Source organism: Pan paniscus, chromosome 5, assembly GCF_029289425.2.
Source record: "Pan paniscus chromosome 5, NHGRI_mPanPan1-v2.0_pri, whole genome shotgun sequence".
NCBI lineage: Eukaryota > Metazoa > Chordata > Mammalia > Primates > Hominidae > Pan > Pan paniscus.
In genome coordinates this window covers 188,825,675-188,850,737 of record NC_073254.2, presented here as the reverse complement: position 1 = coordinate 188,850,737, position 25,063 = coordinate 188,825,675, and the positions used below count along the sequence as shown (strand labels likewise).

The window sequence follows — 25,063 nt, the reverse complement described above, 5'->3', positions numbered from 1 at the left end:
CACTGGGTCCCAGAGCCACCTTTCAGATTCCGTCTGGCGTGAGTGGGGCAGAAGAGCCAGTGCTGCCTGTGAAGGCAAAGCTACTGCTGCTTCCCAGCTGCCACTCGGGTGCTTTTGGAGGCCATCAAAGAAATGGTTTCCTCCAGTTTCCAACAGTTGAAACTACTGTTTTTTTTTGTTTTTGTTTTTGTTTTTTTTTGAGGCAGAGTTTCGCTCTTGACGCCCAGGCTGGAGTGCAATGGTGTGATCTTGGCTCACTGCAACCTCCGCCTCCCGGATTCAAGCAATTCTCCTGCCTCAGCCTCCTGAGTAGCTGGGATTACAGGCATCCACCACCACGCCCAGCTAATTTTTTGTATTTTTACTAGTGACAGGGTTTCACTATATTGTCCAGGCTGGTCTCAAACTCTTGACCGCAGGTGATCCACCCGCCTCGGCCTCCCACGGTTCTGGGATTACAGGCGTGAGCCACCGCGCCTGACCAAGCCACTGGCTTTTATAGGCAGCTCATGCACAAGAGCAGAGGATCACCCAGCATTGGGTGATCGCCACTTGGAGAACCAGACCATCCAGGTGAAGAGGAGCAACACCCACAGCTGATGGACAGACTGTGTGTGAGTGTGTGTGGGGACAGTATGTGAGTGTGTGTGAGTGTGGATGTGTGAGTGTGAGTGTGGGTATGAGACGGGAGTGTGTGAGTGTGGGAGTGTGTTGGGGGTGTGTGTGTGGATGAGTGTGGGTGTGTATGAGTGTGTGTGGGGAGTGTGTGAGTGGGTGTGAGTGTGGGGATGTGTTGGGGGAGTTAGTGTGGGTGATTGTGTGTATGAGACTGTGTGACTGTGGGTGTGGGGGGCGTGTGTGTGAGTGTGTGTGGGGTGAATGTGTGACTGTGGGTATGTTCATGTGAGTGTGTGTGTGGGTGTTTGGGGGATTGTATGAGTGTGGGTGTGTATGAGTGTGTGTGTGTATTAGTGGTTGTGTGTGACTGTGGGTGTGTGTGAGAGTGTGTGTGAGAGTGTGTAGGGGGAGTGTGTGAGTGTGGGTATGAGTGTGTGGGTGTGTGTAGTATGTGTGTGGGTGTGAGTGTGGGTGTGTGTGTGTGGGTGTGTGGTATGAATGTGTGAGTGTGGGTGTGTATGGGGGTATGAGTGTGTGTGAGTGTGGGTGTGTATGGGGGTATGAGTGTGTGTGAGTGTGGGTGTGTATGGGGGTATGAGTGTGAGTGTGGGTGTGTGGGGGTATGTGTGTGTGAGAGTGTCAGTGTGTGTGTGTGGGTGTGTGGGGTATGATTGTGTGTGGGTGTGAGTGGGTGTGTGGGGGTATGAGTGTGGGTGTGTGGGGGGTATGAGTGTGTGTATGAGTGTCAGTGTGTGTGTGGTATGATTGTGTGCGTGTGAGAGTGGTGTGTGGGTATGTGTGTGTGTGAAACAGTGTGGGGGTGTGTGTGTGGGGGTGTGTGTGAGAGCGTCAGTGTGTGTGGGTATGAGTGTGTGTGGTATGAGTGTGTGGGTGTGTGGGTGTATGTGAGAGCATGGGTGTGTGTGGGTGTGTGTGTGGTGTGTGTGTGTGACCATGGGTGTGTGTGTGTATGAGTGTGTGGTATAAGTGTGTGTGTGGGTATGTGTGTGAGAGCGTGGGTGTGTGTGGGTATGAGTGTGTGTGACTGTGTCAGTGTGTGTTGGGGGAAGTGGGGGTTCTGCTTTCATGGCTTCCACACCCCAAAGCCTCCCATGGTCCCGGGGGGGTGGGTGCACCCTATTTACCTTGTGGATGTGCCGGGAATGGGGCGCCCCGTGTCCACCAGGACGCACCAGCAGTACCCCGTGGAGGGGTGGCACTGCACTGGCTTGTAGAGGCCGCCGTGCGAACACTCAGGGATCACCACATTGTCGTTCTTGGGCTGCTTGGCTTCCTCCAGGGCAGACTGGTGCTCTTGGTCACAGGATGACACTGCGGGGAAGAAGAAGGCAAAAGGTGAGCAGGATCCAGCGACGTCGTCCCACATGCAGAGCTCCTGGGAGGCCACAGAGAACTGCCAGCAACGATGTGGTCCTCCTTCACCCCGGAGCAGGAGGGCCTGCCAGCGTGGGGGGCACAGCAGGAGAGGCAGAACCTCACATGGCTCCACTTCCCGCAGCCTCGCCTGCTGCTGTGATCACGGATCTGTCAACGGCATCCCCACAGCGATGGACATTCCTGCTCAACACGCAGCACAGCTCACAAGTTAGCATGGGCAGTCGCCTGGGAGAGGGGATCCAGGAGCAGATCTGATGCCCACAGGACTCCTGAATGTGACGAGGCAGAACCAGCCCTGTGGCTGGAAGTCTTCTCCACTCCCTGCTCTAAACCAAGTGTCATTGAGGCTGGAGATTCCTCAAAGCGGGCCCCAGGGCAAGGTCGTGTTTAGACTCCGAGGCTCCCTGTGTGACCCCTCTCTCCTCATTCTCAACATGCGGTTCATCGTCCATCCCCCACCCCCAAACGAGGGGGAGACTTGGAAGAAAATCCACTTTCTCACCTGGGGCCTCCCCAAGGTCTGACTTAGGTGAAATCTAAGCAGAACAGGTGCACACTATCTAAAAGTTGTTCAGCCCCAAATCGTGAAAGTTTCCACTGCACTCTTTCCAAAACAAGCTTTGTTACTGAAAACTGGTAAAGAATAATAATGAGAGGTATTCATACTCAGCCTGTGCACCAGGCATTGTGCTACATGAATACTGACACTCACTCATATGCAAATAAAACAATGACTTAAAAATTCTAGGACCTCACATTGCCATGTGCAAAGGTTGGTCTCTTTTTGTTAATAAACTCAGTTTCTCCTTTGTTTAGACATGTATGTCTGACATCCATCTTCTGCCCCAAATAGTTAAGCCAGGAATACCTGAGAATGAGTGCGTGCTGGCAACCCCCTCCTGACTGGCCCTCACCTGGGGGGAGAGCGGTAGCATCTAGGAATGAAAGACCATGTGACCTGTTGTTGGCTGCAGCAGGAACACGCAGGTGGAGCAGCAGGGACAGCCTCTCTGCTCAGCCTGAAGGAAGCTTGGGCTGGGACGTCACGAATCTCTCCAATTGGAAGTGATTTTCCACAAATGGTGCTTTAAGCCTGCTTTGAAGCTGATTAACTACAGTGTATAGTTTATAGAGCTTTTATGACCCTAAAGGTGATATCAGACAGGTGGGACACATTAGGAAGCTGATAAGAGCTGCTCAGCACTGCCATAGCTGGTGTGGTGCATCCACATCACAGCCCAGCAGAAAGAATTGTTCTGGGGATTAAAAGCGATTATAGGTGCAGTGTGGCATATTGACACAGTTCCACAAATGTTAGCTATTGCATAATTTTTCCAATGCTAAAAGGATGCCTGGCTTGTAATGGGCACTCAATAAATTTCTTTTGAGATAATAAATAATTGTGATGGTATTAATGGAAACCACCCTGATTTTAGCATATCTAGCAACTCTGTTTAACATCTGAGGATAATCAGATATGTAATTTTATGATTAGTCCATTACTGACTATATTACCAAATGTTGCTATTAGATTTTGTAAAAGCATATGTTTTGTGTCTTCACTGCAAGAATGTAAAAACAAATGTTACCTTTTAGACTCTCCCCTATATTTCTATTCCAAAGTGACTAACAATCATTCTCCCCTGGCGACCTCATACGCTGTACTCAGCCACTTGAAAGAGTGGACGATAAACATTAAAGTGAAGTCATCGTGTCTTCACGATGACAATGCTCTTATCAAAATTTTTTAGAATAAGCTCAGAACTCATGGATCATTCAAATCTCACAGTAGGTGCTCAAAATCGGTTTAATGAACAAGAGAAGAAGCAGAAAGAAATTTGTCAATGACTGAAATTTCATATGATTGTGTCTTATAAGTTCTCTACTTTTTTGTGGGCTCCAGGTTTTGCTCAGCAAATGCACAGGTGCATAAAACAAAACCTACCTCTGGGTTATAGTAAAGAGGCTTTTGCCTCAACGATAACGAGGAAACTGGTAACAAATAAAAAGGACGATGATTTGCATTTCTTTCTGAATTGCTCAGTAAGTTACTTTAGGTCATGGAAGAAACGGAAAACAGCAGGGGTTGTGCTAAATGTTTCTGGAGGTTGTTGCTTTGCAGAAATCCTCAGAACACTTGGTGCATCACTCAATGGAACTGCGCCTCTGGAGAGCAGCAGCTGAGGATGGCGGAAACTGCCTCTCCAGCAGCACCCAGGAAACTCATCACTGCCGTGTTCACGTGGCGCTTGCTCATGCCTCTCCAGCAGCACCCAGGAAATTCATCACTGCCGTGTTCACGTGGCGCTTGCTCATGCCCCTCCAGCAGCACCCAGGAAACTCATCACTGCCGTGTTCACATGGCACCTGTTCATGCCCCTCCAGCAGCACCCAGGAAACTCAGCACTGCCGTGTTCACGTGGCACTTGCTCATGCCTCTCCAGCAGCACCCAGGAAACTCAGCACTGCCGTGTTCACGTGGCACCTGTTCATGCCCCTCCAGCAGCACCCAGGAAACTCATCACTGCCGTGTTCACGTGGCGCTTGCTCATGCCTCTCCAGCAGCACCCTGGAAGACTCAGCACCGCCGCGGCGCTTCTTCAGAAATTTTATTAGTGCACAGAATTTATGGTTTGATGATCCAGACACGAGATACTTTCTGTGCTTTATCCAGGAACATACTGCATCTATAGAAATTGTTCTCAAAAATTCTTGAAACGTCTCTCTGGAGGATTTTATCTGATATTTGAAAGCTTATCATAAGCAAAATAAGATGGATTAAATCAACCTCTTAAAATTTGATGAGCATGATATAAAATATTAAAGATATTATAGCAGAGTCAGAAGAAACTTCGTGTATGTTTATATAAACATCGTGGTTGATGAGGGCTGTTAACCCATGCAATTTTATCTGATAAACCTGGCTGCATGTGGGAAATTCAGACTCATTGGAGAAATGCAATTCCATTTTCTTTTAGTAAGGGCCACAGTGGAGGCAGAAGATCTTTAAACAAACTGATGATGGCCCTTGGGAAGAGAAGGCTACAGAACATAATTTCCACATGTGACTGTCACCTCCCTCCTGGGGCATCCCAGAACGCAGCGTTCTGCAGGCAGAGCTGACTGGGGTGGTTCTCTCTGGCAGGAGACAAGTCCTTATTCTATAAAGGACTTAATCACGCTGGTAGAGGGAACGAGGAGGGGTGAATTCGCACATGACAGGTCCTGTGTCACCACAGCACGGGAGATTTCCGTCTTGGGGAGGCGCACGGGGCCGTGACTCCAGGAAGGAACCCAAGGAGGAGGAGCTCGGCCATCCTCTAGAAAGATGCCCCTCGTGAGGCCTCAGGAAGGAGGAGGAGCTCGGCGATCCTCTAGAAAGATGCCCGTGAGGCCTCAGGAAGGAGGAGGAGCTCAGCCATCCTCTAGAAAGATGCCCGTGAGGCCTCAGGAAGGAGGAGGAGCTCGGCCATCCTCTAGAAAGATGCCCGTGAGGCCTCAGGAAGGAGGAGGAGCTCGGCGATCCTCTAGAAAGATGCCCCTCGTGAGGCCTCAGGAAGGAGGAGGAGCTCGGCGATCCTCTAGAAAGATGCCCGTGAGGCCTCAGGAAGGAGGAGGAGCTCGGCGATCCTCTAGAAAGATGCCCCTCGTGAGGCCTCAGGAAGGAGGAGGAGCTCGGCCATCCTCTAGACAGATGCCCGTGAGGCCTCAGGAAGGAGGAGGAGCTTGGCGATCCTCTAGAAAGATGCCCGTGAGGCCTCAGGAAGGAGGAGGAGCTCGGCCATCCTCTAGAAAGATGCCCGTGAGGCCTCAGGAAGGAGGAGGAGCTTGGCGATCCTCTAGAAAGATGCCCGTGAGGCCTCAGGAAGTAGGAGGAGCTCGGCCATCCTCTAGAAAGATGCCCCTCGTGAGGCCTCAGGAAGGAGGAGGAGCTCGGCCATCCTCTAGAAAGATGCCCGTGAGGCCTCAGGAAGGAGGAGGAGCTCGGCGATCCTCTAGAAAGATGCCCGTGAGGCCTCAGGAAGGAGGAGGAGCTCGGCGATCCTCTAGAAAGATGCCCGTGAGGCCTCAGGAAGGAGGAGGAGCTCGGCGATCCTCTAGAAAGATGCCCGTGAGGCCTCAGGAAGGAGGAGGAGCTCGGCGATCCTCTAGAAAGATGCCCGTGAGGCCTCAGGAAGGAGGAGGAGCTCGGCGATCCTCTAGAAAGATGCCCGTGAGGCCTCAGGAAGGAGGAGGAGCTCGGCCATCCTCTAGAAAGATGCCCCTCGTGAGGCCTCAGGAAGGAGGAGGAGCTCGGTGATCCTCTAGAAAGATGCCCGTGAGGCCTCAGGAAGGAGGAGGAGCTCGGCCATCCTCTAGAAAGATGCCCCTCGTGAGGCCTCAGGAAGGAGGAGGAGCTCGGCGATCCTCTAGAAAGATGCCCGTGAGGCCTCAGGAAGGAGGAGGAGCTCGGCCATCCTCTAGAAAGATGCCCCTCGTGAGGCCTCAGGAAGGAGGAGGAGCTCGGCGATCCTCTAGAAAGATGCCCGTGAGGCCTCAGGAAGGAGGAGGAGCTCGGCGATCCTCTAGAAAGATGCCCCTCGTGAGGCCTCAGGAAGGAGGAGGAGCTCGGCCATCCTCTAGAAAGATGCCCGTGAGGCCTCAGGAAGGAGGAGGAGATCGGCGATCCTCTAGAAAGATGCCCCTCGTGAGGCCTCAGGAAGGAGGAGGAGCTCGGCGATCCTCTAGAAAGATGCCCGTGAGGCCTCAGGAAGGAGGAGGAGCTCGGCGATCCTCTAGAAAGATGCCCCTCGTGAGGCCTCAGGAAGGAGGAGGAGCTCGGCGATCCTCTAGAAAGATGCCCGTGAGGCCTCAGGAAGGAGGAGGAGCTCGGCGATCCTCTAGAAAGATGCCCCTCGTGAGGCCTCAGGAAGGAGGAGGAGCTCGGCCATCCTCTAGAAAGATGCCCCTCGTGAGGCCTCAGGAAGGAGGAGGAGCTCGGCGATCCTCTAGAAAGATGCCCGTGAGGCCTCAGGAAGGAGGAGGAGATCGGCGATCCTCTAGAAAGATGCCCGTGAGGCCTCAGGAAGGAGGAGGAGCTCGGCGATCCTCTAGAAAGATGCCCGTGAGGCCTCAGGAAGGAGGAGGAGCTCGGCGATCCTCTAGAAAGATGCCCGTGAGGCCTCAGGAAGGAGGAGGAGCTCGGCCATCCTCTAGAAAGATGCCCCTCGTGAGGCCTCAGGAAGGAGGAGGAGCTCGGCCATCCTCTAGAAAGATGCCCCTCGTGAGGCGTCAGGAAGGAGGAGGAGCTCGGCCATCCTCTAGAAAGATGCCCGTGAGGCCTCAGGAAGGAGGAGGAGCTCGGCGATCCTCTAGAAAGATGCCCCTCGTGAGGCCTCAGGAAGGAGGAGGAGCTCGGCGATCCTCTAGAAAGATGCCCCTCGTGAGGCCTCAGGAAGGAGGAGGAGCTCGGCGATCCTCTAGAAAGACGCCCCTCGTGAGGCCTCAGGAAGGAGGAGGAGCTCGGCCATCCTCTAGAAAGATGCCCGTGAGGCCTCAGGAAGGAGGAGGAGCTCGGCGATCCTCCAGAAAGATGCCCGTGAGGCCTCAGGAAGGAGGAGGAGCTCGGCGATCCTCTAGAAAGATGCCCCTCGTGAGGCGTCAGGAAAGAGGAGGAGCTCGGCGATCCTCTAGAAAGATGCCCCTCGTGAGGCCTCAGGAAGGAGGAGGAGCTCGGCCATCCTCTAGAAAGATGCCCCTCGTGAGGCCTCAGGAAGGAGGAGGAGCTCTGCCATCCTCTAGAAAGATGCCCGTGAGGCCTCAGGAAGGAGGAGGAGCTCGGCCATCCTCTAGAAAGATGCTCGTGAGGCCTCAGGAAGGAGGAGGAGCTCGGCCATCCTCTAGAAAGATGCCCGTGAGGCCTCAGGAAGGAGGAGGAGCTCGGCGATCCTCTAGAAAGATGCCCCTCGTGAGGCCTCAGGAAGGAGGAGGAGCTCGGCGATCCTCTAGAAAGATGCCCGTGAGGCCTCAGGAAGGAGGAGGAGATCGGCGATCCTCTAGAAAGATGCCCGTGAGGCCTCAGGAAGGAGGAGGAGCTCGGCGATCCTCTAGAAAGATGCCCGTGAGGCCTCAGGAAGGAGGAGGAGCTCGGCGATCCTCTAGAAAGATGCCCGTGAGGCCTCAGGAAGGAGGAGGAGCTCGGCTATCCTCTAGAAAGATGCCCCTCGTGAGGCCACAGGAAGGAGGAGGAGCTCGGCCATCCTCTAGAAAGATGCCCCTCGTGAGGCGTCAGGAAGGAGGAGGAGCTCGGCCATCCTCTAGAAAGATGCCCGTGAGGCCTCAGGAAGGAGGAGGAGCTCGGCCATCCTCTAGAAAGATGCCCGTGAGGCCTCAGGAAGGAGGAGGAGCTCGGCGATCCTCTAGAAAGATGCCCCTCGTGAGGCCTCAGGAAGGAGGAGGAGCTCGGCGATCCTCTAGAAAGATGCCCCTCGTGAGGCCTCAGGAAGGAGGAGGAGCTCGGCGATCCTCTAGAAAGACGCCCCTCGTGAGGCCTCAGGAAGGAGGAGGAGCTCGGCCATCCTCTAGAAAGATGCCCGTGAGGCCTCAGGAAGGAGGAGGAGCTCGGCGATCCTCTAGAAAGATGCCCCTCGTGAGGCGTCAGGAAGGAGGAGGAGCTCGGCGATCCTCTAGAAAGATGCCCCTCGTGAGGCCTCAGGAAGGAGGAGGAGCTCGGCCATCCTCTAGAAAGATGCCCCTCGTGAGGCCTCAGGAAGGAGGAGGAGCTCGGCGATCCTCTAGAAAGATGCCCCTCGTGAGGCCTCAGGAAGGAGGAGGAGCTCGGCGATCCTCTAGAAAGATGCCCCTCGTGAGGCGTCAGGAAGGAGGAGGAGCTCGGCGATCCTCTAGAAAGGTGCCCGTGAGGCCTCAGGAAGGAGGAGGAGCTCGGCGATCCTCTAGAAAGATGCCCGTGAGGCCTCAGGAAGGAGGAGGAGCTCGGCGATCCTCTAGAAAGATGCCCGTGAGGCCTCAGGAAGGAGGAGGAGCTCGGCGATCCTCTAGAAAGATGCCCCTCGTGAGGCCTCAGGAAGGAGGAGGAGCTCGGCGATCCTCTAGAAAGATGCCCCTCGTGAGGCCTCAGGAAGGAGGAGGAGCTCGGCCATCCTCTAGAAAGATGCCCCTCGTGAGGCCTCAGGAAGGAGGAGGAGCTCGGCGATCCTCTAGAAAGATGCCCCTCGTGAGGCCTCAGGAAGGAGGAGGAGCTCGGCCATCCTCTAGAAAGATGCCCCTCGTGAGGCCTCAGGAAGGAGGAGGAGCTCTGCCATCCTCTAGAAAGATGCCCCTCGTGAGGCGTCAGGAAGGAGGAGGAGCTCGGCGATCCTCTAGAAAGATGCCCCTCGTGAGGCGTCAGGAAGGAGGAGGGGCTCGGCGATCCTCTAGAAAGGTGCCCGTGAGGCCTTAGGAAGGAGGAGGAGCTCGGCGATCCTCTAGAAAGATGCCCGTGAGGCCTCAGGAAGGAGGAGGAGCTCGGCCATCCTCTAGAAAGATGCCCCTCGTGAGGCCTCAGGAAGGAGGAGGAGCTCGGAGATCCTCTAGAAAGATGCCCCTCGTGAGGCGTCAGGAAGGAGGAGGAGCTCGGCCATCCTCTAGAAAGATGCTCGTGAGGCCTCAGGAAGGAGGAGGAGCTCGGCCATCCTCTAGAAAGATGCCCGTGAGGCCTCAGGAAGGAGGAGGAGCTCGGCCATCCTCTAGATAGATGCCCCTCGTGAGTCCTCAGGAAGGAGGAGGAGCTCGGCGATCCGCTAGAAAGATGCCCCTCGTGAGGCCTCAGGAAGGAGGAGGAGCTCGGCGATCCTCTAGAAAGATGCCCCTCGTGAGGCCTCAGGAAGGAGGAGGAGCTCGGCGATCCTCTAGAAAGATGCCCCTCGTGAGGCGTCAGGAAGGAGGAGGAGCTCGGCGATCCTCTAGAAAGATGCCCCTCGTGAGGCCTCAGGAAGGAGGAGGAGCTCGGCCATCCTCTAGAAAGATGCCCCTCGTGAGGCCTCAGGAAGGAGGAGGAGCTCGGCGATCCTCTAGAAAGATGCCCCTCGTGAGGCCTCAGGAAGGAGGAGGAGCTCGGCGATCCTCTAGAAAGATGCCCCTCGTGAGGCCTCACGAAGGAGGAGGAGCTCGGCGATCCTCTAGAAAGGTGCCCGTGAGGCCTCAGGAAGGAGGAGGAGCTCGGCGATCCTCTAGAAAGATGCCCGTGAGGCCTCAGGAAGGAGGAGGAGCTCGGCGATCCTCTAGAAAGATGCCCGTGAGGCCTCAGGAAGGAGGAGGAGCTCGGCGATCCTCTAGAAAGATGCCCCTCGTGAGGCCTCAGGAAGGAGGAGGAGCTCGGCGATCCTCTAGAAAGATGCCCCTCGTGAGGCGTCAGGAAGGAGGAGGAGCTCGGCGATCCTCTAGAAAGATGCCCCTCGTGAGGCCTCAGGAAGGAGGAGGAGCTCGGCCATCCTCTAGAAAGATGCCCCTCGTGAGGCCTCAGGAAGGAGGAGGAGCTCGGCGATCCTCTAGAAAGATGCCCCTCGTGAGGCCTCAGGAAGGAGGAGGAGCTCGGCGATCCTCTAGAAAGATGCCCCTCGTGAGGCGTCAGGAAGGAGGAGGAGCTCGGCGATCCTCTAGAAAGGTGCCCGTGAGGCCTCAGGAAGGAGGAGGAGCTCGGCGATCCTCTAGAAAGATGCCCGTGAGGCCTCAGGAAGGAGGAGGAGCTCGGCGATCCTCTAGAAAGATGCCCGTGAGGCCTCAGGAAGGAGGAGGAGCTCGGCGATCCTCTAGAAAGATGCCCCTCGTGAGGCCTCAGGAAGGAGGAGGAGCTCGGCGATCCTCTAGAAAGATGCCCCTCGTGAGGCCTCAGGAAGGAGGAGGAGCTCGGCCATCCTCTAGAAAGATGCCCCTCGTGAGGCCTCAGGAAGGAGGAGGAGCTCGGCGATCCTCTAGAAAGATGCCCCTCGTGAGGCCTCAGGAAGGAGGAGGAGCTCGGCCATCCTCTAGAAAGATGCCCCTCGTGAGGCCTCAGGAAGGAGGAGGAGCTCTGCCATCCTCTAGAAAGATGCCCCTCGTGAGGCGTCAGGAAGGAGGAGGAGCTCGGCGATCCTCTAGAAAGATGCCCCTCGTGAGGCGTCAGGAAGGAGGAGGGGCTCGGCGATCCTCTAGAAAGGTGCCCGTGAGGCCTTAGGAAGGAGGAGGAGCTCGGCGATCCTCTAGAAAGATGCCCGTGAGGCCTCAGGAAGGAGGAGGAGCTCGGCCATCCTCTAGAAAGATGCCCCTCGTGAGGCCTCAGGAAGGAGGAGGAGCTCGGAGATCCTCTAGAAAGATGCCCCTCGTGAGGCGTCAGGAAGGAGGAGGAGCTCGGCCATCCTCTAGAAAGATGCTCGTGAGGCCTCAGGAAGGAGGAGGAGCTCGGCCATCCTCTAGAAAGATGCCCGTGAGGCCTCAGGAAGGAGGAGGAGCTCGGCCATCCTCTAGATAGATGCCCCTCGTGAGTCCTCAGGAAGGAGGAGGAGCTCGGCGATCCGCTAGAAAGATGCCCCTCGTGAGGCCTCAGGAAGGAGGAGGAGCTCGGCGATCCTCTAGAAAGATGCCCCTCGTGAGGCCTCAGGAAGGAGGAGGAGCTCGGCGATCCTCTAGAAAGATGCCCCTCGTGAGGCGTCAGGAAGGAGGAGGAGCTCGGCGATCCTCTAGAAAGATGCCCCTCGTGAGGCCTCAGGAAGGAGGAGGAGCTCGGCCATCCTCTAGAAAGATGCCCCTCGTGAGGCCTCAGGAAGGAGGAGGAGCTCGGCGATCCTCTAGAAAGATGCCCCTCGTGAGGCCTCAGGAAGGAGGAGGAGCTCGGCGATCCTCTAGAAAGATGCCCCTCGTGAGGCGTCAGGAAGGAGGAGGAGCTCGGCGATCCTCTAGAAAGGTGCCCGTGAGGCCTCAGGAAGGAGGAGGAGCTCGGCGATCCTCTAGAAAGATGCCCGTGAGGCCTCAGGAAGGAGGAGGAGCTCGGCCATCCTCTAGAAAGATGCCCCTCGTGAGGCCTCAGGAAGGAGGAGGAGCTCGGAGATCCTCTAGAAAGATGCCCCTCGTGAGGCGTCAGGAAGGAGGAGGAGCTCGGCCATCCTCTAGAAAGATGCTCGTGAGGCCTCAGGAAGGAGGAGGAGCTCGGCCATCCTCTAGAAAGATGCCCCTCGTGAGGCCTCAGGAAGGAGGAGGAGCTCGGCGATCCTCTAGAAAGATGCCCCTCGTGAGGCCTCAGGAAGGAGGAGGAGCTCGGCCATCCTCTAGAAAGATGCCCGTGAGGCCTCAGGAAGGAGGAGGAGCTCGGAGATCCTCTAGAAAGATGCTCGTGAGGCCTCAGGAAGGAGGAGGAGCTCGGCGATCCTCTAGAAAGGTGCCCGTGAGGCCTCAGGAAGGAGGAGGAGCTCGGCGATCCTCTAGAAAGATGCCCGTGAGGCCTCAGGAAGGAGGAGGAGATCGGCGATCCTCTAGAAAGATGCCCCTCGTGAGGCCTCAGGAAGTAGGAGGAGCTCGGCGATCCTCTAGAAAGATGCCCCTCGTGAGGCCTCAGGAAGGAGGAGGAGCTCGGCCATCCTCTAGAAAGATGCCCCTCGTGAGGCCTCAGGAAGGAGGAGGAGCTCGGCGATCCTCTAGAAAGATGCCCCTCGTGAGGCCTCAGGAAGGAGGAGGAGCTCGGCGATCCTCTAGAAAGATGCCCCTCGTGAGGCCTCAGGAAGGAGGAGGAGCTCGGCCATCCTCTAGAAAGATGCCCTTGAGGCCTCAGGAAGGAGGAGGAGATCGGCGATCCTCTAGAAAGATGCCCGTGAGGCGTCAGGAAGGAGGAGGAGATCGGCGATCCTCTAGAAAGATGCCCGTGAGGCCTCAGGAAGGAGGAGGAGCTCGGCGATCCTCTAGAAAGATGCCCCTCGTGAGGCCTCAGGAAGGAGGAGGAGCTCGGCGATCCTCTAGAAAGATGCCCCTCGTGAGGCCTCAGGAAGGAGGAGGAGCTCGGCGATCCTCTAGAAAGATGCCCCTCGTGAGGCGTCAGGAAGGAGGAGGAGCTCGGCGATCCTCTAGAAAGATGCCCCTCGTGAGGCCTCAGGAAGGAGGAGGAGCTCGGCCATCCTCTAGAAAGATGCCCCTCGTGAGGCCTCAGGAAGGAGGAGGAGCTCGGCGATCCTCTAGAAAGATGCCCCTCGTGAGGCCTCAGGAAGGAGGAGGAGCTCGGCGATCCTCTAGAAAGATGCCCCTCGTGAGGCGTCACGAAGGAGGAGGAGCTCGGCGATCCTCTAGAAAGGTGCCCGTGAGGCCTCAGGAAGGAGGAGGAGCTCGGCGATCCTCTAGAAAGATGCCCGTGAGGCCTCAGGAAGGAGGAGGAGCTCGGCGATCCTCTAGAAAGATGCCCGTGAGGCCTCAGGAAGGAGGAGGAGCTCGGCGATCCTCTAGAAAGATGCCCCTCGTGAGGCCTCAGGAAGGAGGAGGAGCTCGGCGATCCTCTAGAAAGATGCCCCTCGTGAGGCGTCAGGAAGGAGGAGGAGCTCGGCGATCCTCTAGAAAGATGCCCCTCGTGAGGCCTCAGGAAGGAGGAGGAGCTCGGCCATCCTCTAGAAAGATGCCCCTCGTGAGGCCTCAGGAAGGAGGAGGAGCTCGGCGATCCTCTAGAAAGATGCCCCTCGTGAGGCCTCAGGAAGGAGGAGGAGCTCGGCGATCCTCTAGAAAGATGCCCCTCGTGAGGCGTCAGGAAGGAGGAGGAGCTCGGCGATCCTCTAGAAAGGTGCCCGTGAGGCCTCAGGAAGGAGGAGGAGCTCGGCGATCCTCTAGAAAGATGCCCGTGAGGCCTCAGGAAGGAGGAGGAGCTCGGCGATCCTCTAGAAAGATGCCCGTGAGGCCTCAGGAAGGAGGAGGAGCTCGGCGATCCTCTAGAAAGATGCCCCTCGTGAGGCCTCAGGAAGGAGGAGGAGCTCGGCGATCCTCTAGAAAGATGCCCCTCGTGAGGCCTCAGGAAGGAGGAGGAGCTCGGCCATCCTCTAGAAAGATGCCCCTCGTGAGGCCTCAGGAAGGAGGAGGAGCTCGGCGATCCTCTAGAAAGATGCCCCTCGTGAGGCCTCAGGAAGGAGGAGGAGCTCGGCCATCCTCTAGAAAGATGCCCCTCGTGAGGCCTCAGGAAGGAGGAGGAGCTCTGCCATCCTCTAGAAAGATGCCCCTCGTGAGGCGTCAGGAAGGAGGAGGAGCTCGGCGATCCTCTAGAAAGATGCCCCTCGTGAGGCGTCAGGAAGGAGGAGGGGCTCGGCGATCCTCTAGAAAGGTGCCCGTGAGGCCTTAGGAAGGAGGAGGAGCTCGGCGATCCTCTAGAAAGATGCCCGTGAGGCCTCAGGAAGGAGGAGGAGCTCGGCCATCCTCTAGAAAGATGCCCCTCGTGAGGCCTCAGGAAGGAGGAGGAGCTCGGAGATCCTCTAGAAAGATGCCCCTCGTGAGGCGTCAGGAAGGAGGAGGAGCTCGGCCATCCTCTAGAAAGATGCTCGTGAGGCCTCAGGAAGGAGGAGGAGCTCGGCCATCCTCTAGAAAGATGCCCGTGAGGCCTCAGGAAGGAGGAGGAGCTCGGCCATCCTCTAGATAGATGCCCCTCGTGAGTCCTCAGGAAGGAGGAGGAGCTCGGCGATCCGCTAGAAAGATGCCCCTCGTGAGGCCTCAGGAAGGAGGAGGAGCTCGGCGATCCTCTAGAAAGATGCCCCTCGTGAGGCCTCAGGAAGGAGGAGGAGCTCGGCGATCCTCTAGAAAGATGCCCCTCGTGAGGCGTCAGGAAGGAGGAGGAGCTCGGCGATCCTCTAGAAAGATGCCCCTCGTGAGGCCTCAGGAAGGAGGAGGAGCTCGGCCATCCTCTAGAAAGATGCCCCTCGTGAGGCCTCAGGAAGGAGGAGGAGCTCGGCGATCCTCTAGAAAGATGCCCCTCGTGAGGCCTCAGGAAGGAGGAGGAGCTCGGCGATCCTCTAGAAAGATGCCCCTCGTGAGGCGTCAGGAAGGAGGAGGAGCTCGGCGATCCTCTAGAAAGGTGCCCGTGAGGCCTCAGGAAGGAGGAGGAGCTCGGCGATCCTCTAGAAAGATGCCCGTGAGGCCTCAGGAAGGAGGAGGAGCTCGGCCATCCTCTAGAAAGATGCCCCTCGTGAGGCCTCAGGAAGGAGGAGGAGCTCGGAGATCCTCTAGAAAGATGCCCCTCGTGAGGCGTCAGGAAGGAGGAGGAGCTCGGCCATCCTCTAGAAAGATGCTCGTGAGGCCTCAGGAAGGAGGAGGAGCTCGGCCATCCTCTAGAAAGATGCCCCTCGTGAGGCCTCAGGAAGGAGGAGGAGCTCGGCGATCCTCTAGAAAGATGCCCCTCGTGAGGCCTCAGGAAGGAGGAGGAGCTCGGCCATCCTCTAGAAAGATGCCCGTGAGGCCTCAGGAAGGAGGAGGAGCTCGGAGATCCTCTAGAAAGATGCTCGTGAGGCCTCAGGAAGGAGGAGGAGCTCGGCGATCCTCTAGAAAGGTGCCCGTGAGGCCTCAGGAAGGAGGAGGAGCTCGGCGATCCTCTAGAAAGATGCCCGTGAGGCCTCAGGAAGGAGGAGGAGATCGGCGATCCTCTAGAAAGATGCCCCTCGTGAGGCCTCAGGAAGTAGGAGGAGCTCGGCGATCCTCTAGAAAGATGCCCCTCGTGAGGCCTCAGGAAGGAGGAGGAGCTCGGCCATCCTCTAGAAAGATGCCCCTCGTGAGGCCTCAGGAAGGAGGAGGAGCTCGGCGATCCTCTAGAAAGATGCCCCTCGTGAGGCCTCAGGAAGGAGGAGGAGCTCGGCGATCCTCTAGAAAGATGCCCCTCGTGAGGCCTCAGGAAGGAGGAGGAGCTCGGCCATCCTCTAGAAAGATGCCCTTGAGGCCTCAGGAAGGAGGAGGAGATCGGCGATCCTCTAGAAAGATGCCCGTGAGGCGTCAGGAAGGAGGAGGAGATCGGCGATCCTCTAGAAAGATGCCCGTGAGGCCTCAGGAAGGAGGAGGAGCTCGGCGATCCTCTAGAAAGATGCCCCTCGTGAGGCCTCAGGAAGGAGGAGGAGCTCGGCGATCCTCTAGAAAGATGCCCCTCGTGAGGCCTCAGGAAGGAGGAGGAGCTCAGAGATCCTCTAGAAAGATGCTCGTGAGGCCTCAGGAAGGAGGAGGAGCTCGGCCATCCTCTAGAAAGATGCCCCTCGTGAGGCCTCAGGAAGGAGGAGGAGCTCGGCGATCCTCTAGAAAGATGCCCGTGAGGCCTCAGGAAGGAGGAGGAGCTCGGCCATCCTCTAGAAAGATGCCCGTGAGGCCTCAGGAAGGAGGAGGAGCTCGGCGATCCTCTAGAAAGATGCCCGTGAGGCCTCAGGAAGGAGGAGGAGCTCGGCGATCCTCTAGAAAGATGCCCCTCGTGAGGCCTCAGGAAGGAGGAGGAGCTCGGCCATCCTCTAGAAAGATGCCCGTGAGGCCTCAGGAAGGAGGAGGAGCTCGGCGATCCTCTAGAAAGATGCCCGTGAGGCCTCAGGAAGGAGGAGGAGCTCGGCCATCCTCTAGAAAGATGCCCCTCGTGAGGCGTCAGGAAGGAGGAGGAGCTCGGCGATCCTCTAGAAAGATGCCCCTCGTGAGGCCTCAGGAAGGAGGAGGAGCTCGGCCATCCTCTAGAAAGATGCCCGTGAGGCCTCAGGAAGGAGGAGGAGCTCGGCCATCCTCTAGAAAGATGCCCGTGAGGCCTCAGGAAGGAGGAGGAGCTCGGCGATCCTCTAGAAAGATGCCCGTGAGGCCTCAGGAAGGAGGAGGAGCTCGGCGATCCTCTAGAAAGATGCCCGTGAGGCCTCAGGAAGGAGGAGGACCTCGACCATCCTCTAGAAAGATGCCCCTCGTGAGGCCTCAGGAAGGAGGAGGAGCTCGGCGATCCTCTAGAAAGATGCCCGTGAGGCCTCAGGAAGGAGGAGGAGCTCGGCCATCCTCTAGAAAGATGCCCCTCGTGAGGCCTCAGGAAGGAGGAGGAGCTCGGCGATCCTCTAGAAAGATGCCCCTCGTGAGGCCTCAGGAAGGAGGAGGAGCTCGGCGATCCTCTAGAAAGATGCCCGTGAGGCCTCAGGAAGGAGGAGGAGCTCGGAGATCCTCTAGAAAGATGCTCGTGAGGCGTCAGGAAGGAGGAGGAGCTCGGCGATCCTCTAGAAAGATGCCCCTCGTGAGGCGTCAGGAAGGAGGAGGAGCTCGGCGATCCTCTAGAAAGATGCCCGTGAGGCCTCAGGAAGGAGGAGGAGCTCGGCCATCCTCTAGAAAGATGCTCGTGAGGCGTCAGGAAGGAGGAGGAGCTCGGCGATCCTCTAGAAAGATGCCCCTCGTGAGGCCTCAGGAAGGAGGAGGAGCTCGGCGATCCTCTAGAAAGATGCCCCTCGTGAGGCCTCAGGAAGGAGGAGGAGCTCGGAGATCCTCTAGAAAGATGCCCGTGAGGCCTCAGGAAGGAGGAGGAGCTCGGCGATCCTCTAGAAAGATGCCCGTGAGGCCTCAGGAAGGAGGAGGGGCTCGGCGATCCTCTAGAAAGATGCCCCTCGTGAGGCGTCAGGAAGGAGGAGGAGCTCGGCGATCCTCTAGAAAGATGCCCCTCGTGAGGCCTCAGGAAGGAGGAGGAGCTCGGCGATCCTCTAGAAAGATGCCCCTCGTGAGGCCTCAGGAAGGAGGAGGAGCTCGGAGATCCTCTAGAAAGATGCCCGTGAGGCCTCAGGAAGGAGGAGGAGCTCGGCCATCCTCTAGAAAGATGCCCGTGAGGCCTCAGGAAGGAGGAGGAGATCGACCATCCTCTAGAAAGATGCCCCTCGTGAGGCGTCAGGAAGGAGGAGGAGCTCGGCCATCCTCTAGAAAGATGCCCGTGAGGCCTTAGGAAGGAGGAGGAGCTCGGCGATCCTCTAGAAAGATGCCCGTGAGGCCTCAGGAAGGAGGAGGAGCTCGGCCATCCTCTAGAAAGATGCCCGTGAGGCCTCAGGAAGGAGGAGGAGCTCGGAGATCCTCTAGAAAGATGCCCCTCGTGAGGCGTCAGGAAGGAGGAGGAGCTCGGCGATCCTCTAGACAGATGCCCGTGAGGCCTCAGGAAGGAGGAGGAGCTCGGCCATCCTCTAGAAAGATGCCCCTCGTGAGGCCTCAGGAAGGAGGAGGAGCTCGGCCATCCTCTAGAAAGATGCCCCTCGTGAGGCCTCAGGAAGGAGGAGGAGCTCGGCCATCCTCTAGAAAGATGCCCGTGAGGCCTCAGGAAGGAGGAGGAGCTCGGAGATCCTCTAGAAAGATGCTCGTGAGGCGTCAGGAAGGAGGAGGAGCTCGGCCATCCTCTAGAAAGATGCCCGTGAGGCCTCAGGAAGGAGGAGGAGCTCGGCGATCCTCTAGAAAGATGCCCCTCGTGAGGCCTCAGGAAGGAGGAGGAGCTCGGAGATCCTCTAGAAAGATGCTCGTGAGGCGTCAGGAAGGAGGAGGAGCTCGGCCATCCTCTAGAAAGATGCCCGTGAGGCCTTAGGAAGCATGAACGGCGCAGGAAAAAGGGAACCGAGTGAAACTGAAGATTGAGAGAAGCAGGATGGCAAAGGGTAGAGAACTAGGGAAATAGGGAAGGAGAGGCTGCTCCAAGGATCATGGTGGAGTCACCGGCAGGACCACACAGGGACCGGTAGACACAGGACTCCAAGGTGGAAATGTCAAGACAGAGACACTTGGTTCTGTTAAGTGGGGACAGGGAACCAAAGTTCAAGTTTTAAACTAATCATATTACTATAAGTTATGTTTGATTCCAGATGGAGTAGGCTAAGCTTCCAAAAATGACCATTGATAGAGAAAAATAAAGCTAGAAATTCTGGAAATAATTCAGAAAAAAAAGTAATAATGAATGATTACAAAATCCCTATTGCAATATTCCATTTTAATATATTAGATGAAAATATGTCACTTTTCTTTCCTTTTCAGAAGGCCCTTAACTACATCATTTTCTCATATAATAAATTTTGAGGAGTTAATGTATAAAGAAAAAAAATCTGAAAAAAACGCAAATAGAAGCAATTCCGATATGAAGGCATTCAAGAGGCTGACTTTTAATACACACATACATACATATATAATATGTATTATATTACTTATAGTATTATATTAATTATATATTATATTAACAATATAGAATATGTATAATTTATTATTCTCCCATATTACGACATTTTTAACCAAAGAATAGCCTCCCATTTAGTGTATTAAGTACACTCTCACTCAAACCTTTGGCTTTGCCTCAATCTGCAGGTTTCTACTCTTGCCAGAGTCAGTGACACCCTGCTGGTACTCAGAACCCATAAGGAAATGTACTAATTCTGTAGTATAAATGTTGTAATAATTCTGTAGTATAACTACGATTGCATGGTGCTGTCTTTCATAGCTAGTTCTATTCGGTGGTTTGTGCTTTTCTAGTTCCACGAGCATTGCCTGTGTGCTCCCTTCTCTGACAGCTTTCTGCTGTCTGTGGCTCAGATCCCTGGCCTGCGGGCCTGTGCCCCTTCCTGAACACACTCCTGAAAAGTAATTAGCACATTGGAGACAGCCTTCCTCCATATTGTCTCATTAAATATTAGGCTAGCAACATGATTCCAATTCCAATTTACTTCTATAAGTGTTGTTTTATAGAAACATGATTTCAATTCCAATTTACTTCTATAAATTCTAACTTTTATAGAAATATGATTTCAATTTCACTTCTATAAACTTTAAGTTTTATAGAAACATGATTCCCATTCCAAATTACTTCTATAAATTTTAAGTTTTATAACCATGTAACAACTTTTTTTTAATTTGTAGAAAGCTACCTTTGTAAAGTTGGTAGAAGGTCTATTAAAAAAATATGAGTTCATTTCCCAAACTAGCATTAGATGCTTGTGACTTATAATGTGTCTGACAGTTTGTCCAAATAATCTGACAACCAAGAGGAGTTTTTAGATGATAATAAGAGGCTGCCAGACATTTATGAACATTAAAAAAACTCTTAAATAATTATTTCATTAAATGAAGTCTACTTGATTCAGTATGACGACGCCTAAAGCATTTTTATAGAAAGCAAGAACAAATCACATCCATTCTAAAAATGAAATATCCATATTTGGCCATATTTCAAGAAATCGCATGCTGCAGATGTTAAGTTTTTTGGCAAGCTCACACCCTTAGGGGCTTTGCATTAACATTTGGAGAGTTATTGCTCAACTTCCAGCAGGCACAGGATCCCGCGAAACTCTTGAAAACCAGAAGTACTTGAAAGTGTCAATCTGACACCACCAGACTGGCTGCCCCCTAAACTAATGCCACACCTGACCACCACCAGGCCGGCTGCCCCCTAAACTAATGCCACACCTGACCACCACCAGGCCGGCTGCCCCCTAAACTAATGCCACACCTGACCACCACCAGGCCGGCTGCCCCCTAAACTAATGCCACACCTGACCACCACCAGGCCGGCTGCCCCCAAAACTAATGCCACACCTGACCACCACCAGGCCGGCTGCCCCCTAAACTCATGCCACACCTGACCACCACCAGGCCGGCTGCCCCCTAAACTCATGCCACACCTGACCACCACCAGGCCGGCTGCCCCCTAAACTCATGCCACACCTGACCACCACCAGGCCGGCTGCCCCCTAAACTCATGCCACACCTGACCACCACCAGGCCGGCTGCCCCCTAAACTAATGCCACACCTGACCACCACCAGGCCGGCTGCCCCCTAAACTAATGCCACACCTGACCACCACCAGGCCGGCTGCCCCCTAAACTAATGCCACACCTGACCACCACCAGGCCGGCTGCCCCCTAAACTCATGCCACACCTGACCACCACCAGGCTGAGGCTGCCCCCTAAACTAATGCCACACCTGACCACCACCAGACCGGCTGCCCCCTAAACTAATGCCACACCTGACCACCACCAGGCCGGCTGCCCCCTAAACTAATGCCACACCTGACCACCACCAGGCCAGCTGCCCCCTAAACTAATGCCACACCTGACCACCACCAGACCGGCTGCCCCCTAAACTAATGCCACACCTGACCACCACCAGGCTGGCTGCTCCCTAAACTAATGCCACAGAGACAGAACCCACAGGTTCCCTCTGCCCAGTTCCAGCTTCCAGCTTTTCCATGTTTCCCTGAGCTATATGTGCACTGGCCTGGAGGCCTCCCCTGGCCCTGAGTGTGCCACACAGCTCTGCTGCTGATCTGTTTTGGGGCTGTTGAGCCCATTGCTGGCAGCTGCGTGGTTGAATGGATGTCATTGCTGTTGTTGTCAAGGAACTCTGAATCCCTTTTCTCCACATCCGGTCTGCTCTGGGAACACTACGCTGCCCCAGACATACCTTGTTTTTAAAGAAATGCATAACATTGTTATTTAGTGTCAGCCAACACCTTAAGAGTTCTTCAGGAATTATTACAAGTATTGACAGTATGCCCACACATTACCCTAAGGGGCCTTAACTATTAAAGAAATGAACATCATAATGACATAATTCACGTCTAGTTTAGGCTGGTGGGTGCTATTTTCTGTTTACTCCCATCTTCTTATTTACTCCTTTTTTTTTTTTTTTTTTTTTTGAGACGAATTCTCCCTCTGTCATGCAGGCTGGAGTGCAGTGGCACGATCTCAACTCACTGCAACCTCCACCTCCCCGGTTCAAGTGATTCTCTTGCTTCAGCCTTCAGAGTAGCTGAGACTACAGGGACACGCCACCAGGCCCAATTAATTTTTTGTATTTTTTTAGTAGAGATGTTGGCCAGGCTGGTCTCGAACTCCTGGCCTCAAGTGATCCACCCTTGACCTCCCAAAGTTCTGAGATTACAGGCGTGAGCCAACACACCTAACCAGTATTTACTTCTATGTTAAGCAAATTTAATGTTCAAAGTCAAAGAGTTTGTATTTAAGTCTGTAGTAGTCATTCCAAAAATATGGCAGGTTGCACAGTGCAAAATGGAGAAAATAAACCAAGAAGAGAATAAATACGGTTAAGTCTCAGTTCAGCCCCAACCTGGCCACTCCGCTTCAATCCTGTAATGTAAATGCTGGGAATCACTTGTCACACAGAATCTGCACTCGTCAAATGTTTGTACCCCCTCAAAATTCCTGTGTTGAAATCTTTTCTCCAAAGCTGATGGCATTTGGGGGTGGGGCCTTGGAGCCCTCAGGAATGAGATGAGCCTTTAGAAAAGAGGCTCCGGCTGGGAATGAGATGAGCCTTTAGAAAAGGGGCTCCAGCTGGGTGCAGTGGCTCACGCCTGTAGTCTCAGCACTTTGGGAGGCCAAGGTGGGTGGATCACCTGAAGTCAGGAGTTCAAGACAAGCCTGACAAATATGGTGAAACCCTGTCTCTACTAAAAATACAAAAATTAGCTGGGTGTGGTGGTGTGCACCTGTAGTCCCAGCTACTCAGGAGGCCGAGACAGGAGAATTGCTTGAACCCGTGAGGCAGAGGTTGCAGTGAGCTGAGATCATGCCACTGCACTCCAGCCTGGGTGCCAGAGCGAGACTCCATCTCAAAAAAACAAAACAAAAAAAAGGTGAGGGAGCTCCAGGGATCTGGTTTGTTCCTTTCACCATGTGAGGAAACAAAAGGACACCGTTTACGAACCAGAACATTAATCACCCCCACCCCTCACCCCTCACCCTGACACCAAATCTGCCAGTGCCTGGATCTTGGACTTCCAGCCTCCAGAGCTATGAGAAATGAATTTCTGTTGTTTATAAGCCACCCAGTGGAAGGGATTTTGTTATGGCAGCCCAAACAGACTAAGACGGTGTGAAAGGAAAGGAAATCTCAGGACCCCAAAGTCGCAAAGCCAAAGGGAAGTCAAGCCAGGAACTGTGTTCGGCAAACCGGCCTCTCAGTTTATTCCTGAATAAGAGGGCTACAAAGGTAAAAAAGCTACAGACCTCCCTCACTGTTTGCCTGCAGGAAATTCCCATGGTCCAAGGACAGACAGAACTCAGTCATCCCTCAGCAGCTCACCTGAGACAGGTGCAGATCTGATGGCTTCCTCCACCCTATTGCTTCACTGAGCCAGACTAGGGCGGAAGCGACTGTTCCTCTATCCTTCTCTCAGATGTACATTGTATATTCAGTGAAAGGCTCATCAGAGACTCAAAAGAATGCAACCATTTGTCTCATATCTACTTAAGAAGTTGTCCCGCCTTTCTGGACTGAACCAATGTACTTCTTACACATACTGATTGATGTCTCACGCATGAAACCAAGCTGTGCCCCGACCACCTTGGGCACGCGCTGTTAGGACCTCCCGAGGCCATGTCATGGGTACATCCATACCCTTGGCAAAATAAACTTTCCAAATTGACTGAGACTTGTCACAGATACTTTGGGTTCACAACAGTGTCAAATCTGTCTAATTGTCTCACAAGGTGGGCGGGAGGAGCTAGTGGAAGAATATATGAGTGTATTTAGAAAGAAAGATAAAGCATTTTGCAAAACTGAAGGGACTATTTAAAATACTACAAATCATAACCAACAATTCTTTTAGACATTGCAATAGCATTATAACCTAAATGCAAATGTTTTCAGCTATAGCAAAACTATCAGTCTTTAGACAAGTAAATTTAGTTGCTCATTTTTATTAAGATTAAGTACTTCGATAATTAAATAGCAAAACTCTTGGTAGACTAGGTGTAGAGAAAAGCCTTCTCTGTCTGATAAAGAGCATATTTTGAAAAGTCTATAGCTAACATCATATTTAATGACAAAAGACTGAACACTTTCACTTTTAGATTAGTAATAATCTCACTACTTTTTTATATTTGCAAAGCAAAAGCTGCTAAAATTAATAAGTGAAAATGACAAAGTCCCAAGTACAAGCTCAATCTACAAAAACTACTTCTATTTTTATATACTGCTAATGAATAATTGGAATATTAAAAAAATTAAATGTCATTTGCTATAATATCAAAAACATAAAAGTGCTTAGAAAGAATTTTATCAAAGATGTACAATACATTGAAAACTAAAAGCATTGCTGAAAAAATTAGAACACCTAAATAAATAAAGAGATGTACCATGTTAATGGATGAGCAGACTCAGAAATGCTTTAATTCCCCCCAGTTTGATTGGTGGATCCCATATAATTCCTACCGAAATCCTAGGAAGCTCTACAGTAGAAACTGACATTATGGTTCTAAAACAAATAGGAAAATGTGAAGGACCTAACATATTCAAAGTTTTCTTCCGAAAGAACGACACTGGGGGACTAGTATTACCTGACTTGAAAAATCATTATAAAGCCAGTCATCTAGACCAGATGTTAGTGGAAAAAGGACAGCTAAGTAGATGACTGGAAAAGAATAAAAAGCTTATAAGTAAATTAAAAAATATATGTATATGTTCAACTGATATTTGATGAGGCACCAAAACAATAAGAAAGGGAAGCCTTCTCAACAAATAATTCTACAACAATGAGATATCTACATGACAGTTAAAGATGGAAAAGCCTAACTCACCACACACACAAATTTATTTGAGATAAATTAGAGATCTAAACATAAAAGCTAAAAATATAAAGACTCTAAAAGAAAATATGGAGACTATTACTGAGATATTGGGTTAGACAAAGATCTCTAGGGCAGATGCAGAAAGCACTAAGCACAAAAGACAAAAAAAAAGTGGACTTCATTAAAATTGAGAACTTACCTCACCAAAAGAGACCATTAAGAAAACGAAAAGGCAAGCCACAGACTGGGAGAAGAGATCCCTAATATACACACCTGACAAAGACTCCAGGTGCTATAAACAACGTCTGCAAATCAACACCAAAGGTGAACAGCCTTATCCAAATTTAACAAAGGTGAAAACAGACATGACAAAATGAAAGATGTGTGACTGAAAAATAAGCATTTGAAAGAAACTGTCCAACATCATCCGTCATCATGACAATGCAGGTAAAACATCACCATGAGGCAGCGTCACATGCCTGCTAGAACAACCCAAACCAGAAACCCCACCCCACAGGCCAGCTGAGCTGAGGAGAAGTGGGA

The 25,063-nt window shown here is 53.5% G+C and overlaps 1 protein-coding gene across 2 annotated transcripts in view; it reads right to left on the bottom strand.

The window, feature by feature from the left end:
* The window catches only part of SMOC2 (SPARC related modular calcium binding 2), a 236,946-nt gene that overhangs the window by 66,214 nt on the left and 145,669 nt on the right, over nt 1–25,063 (bottom strand). For both annotated transcript variants that reach the window (XM_008973594.4, XM_008973595.4), the window contains exon 8: nt 1,764–1,950. In XM_008973594.4, coding sequence (XP_008971842.2) covers nt 1,764–1,950 — 187 coding nt within the window. The remainder of the gene's footprint in view (nt 1–1,763; nt 1,951–25,063) is intronic.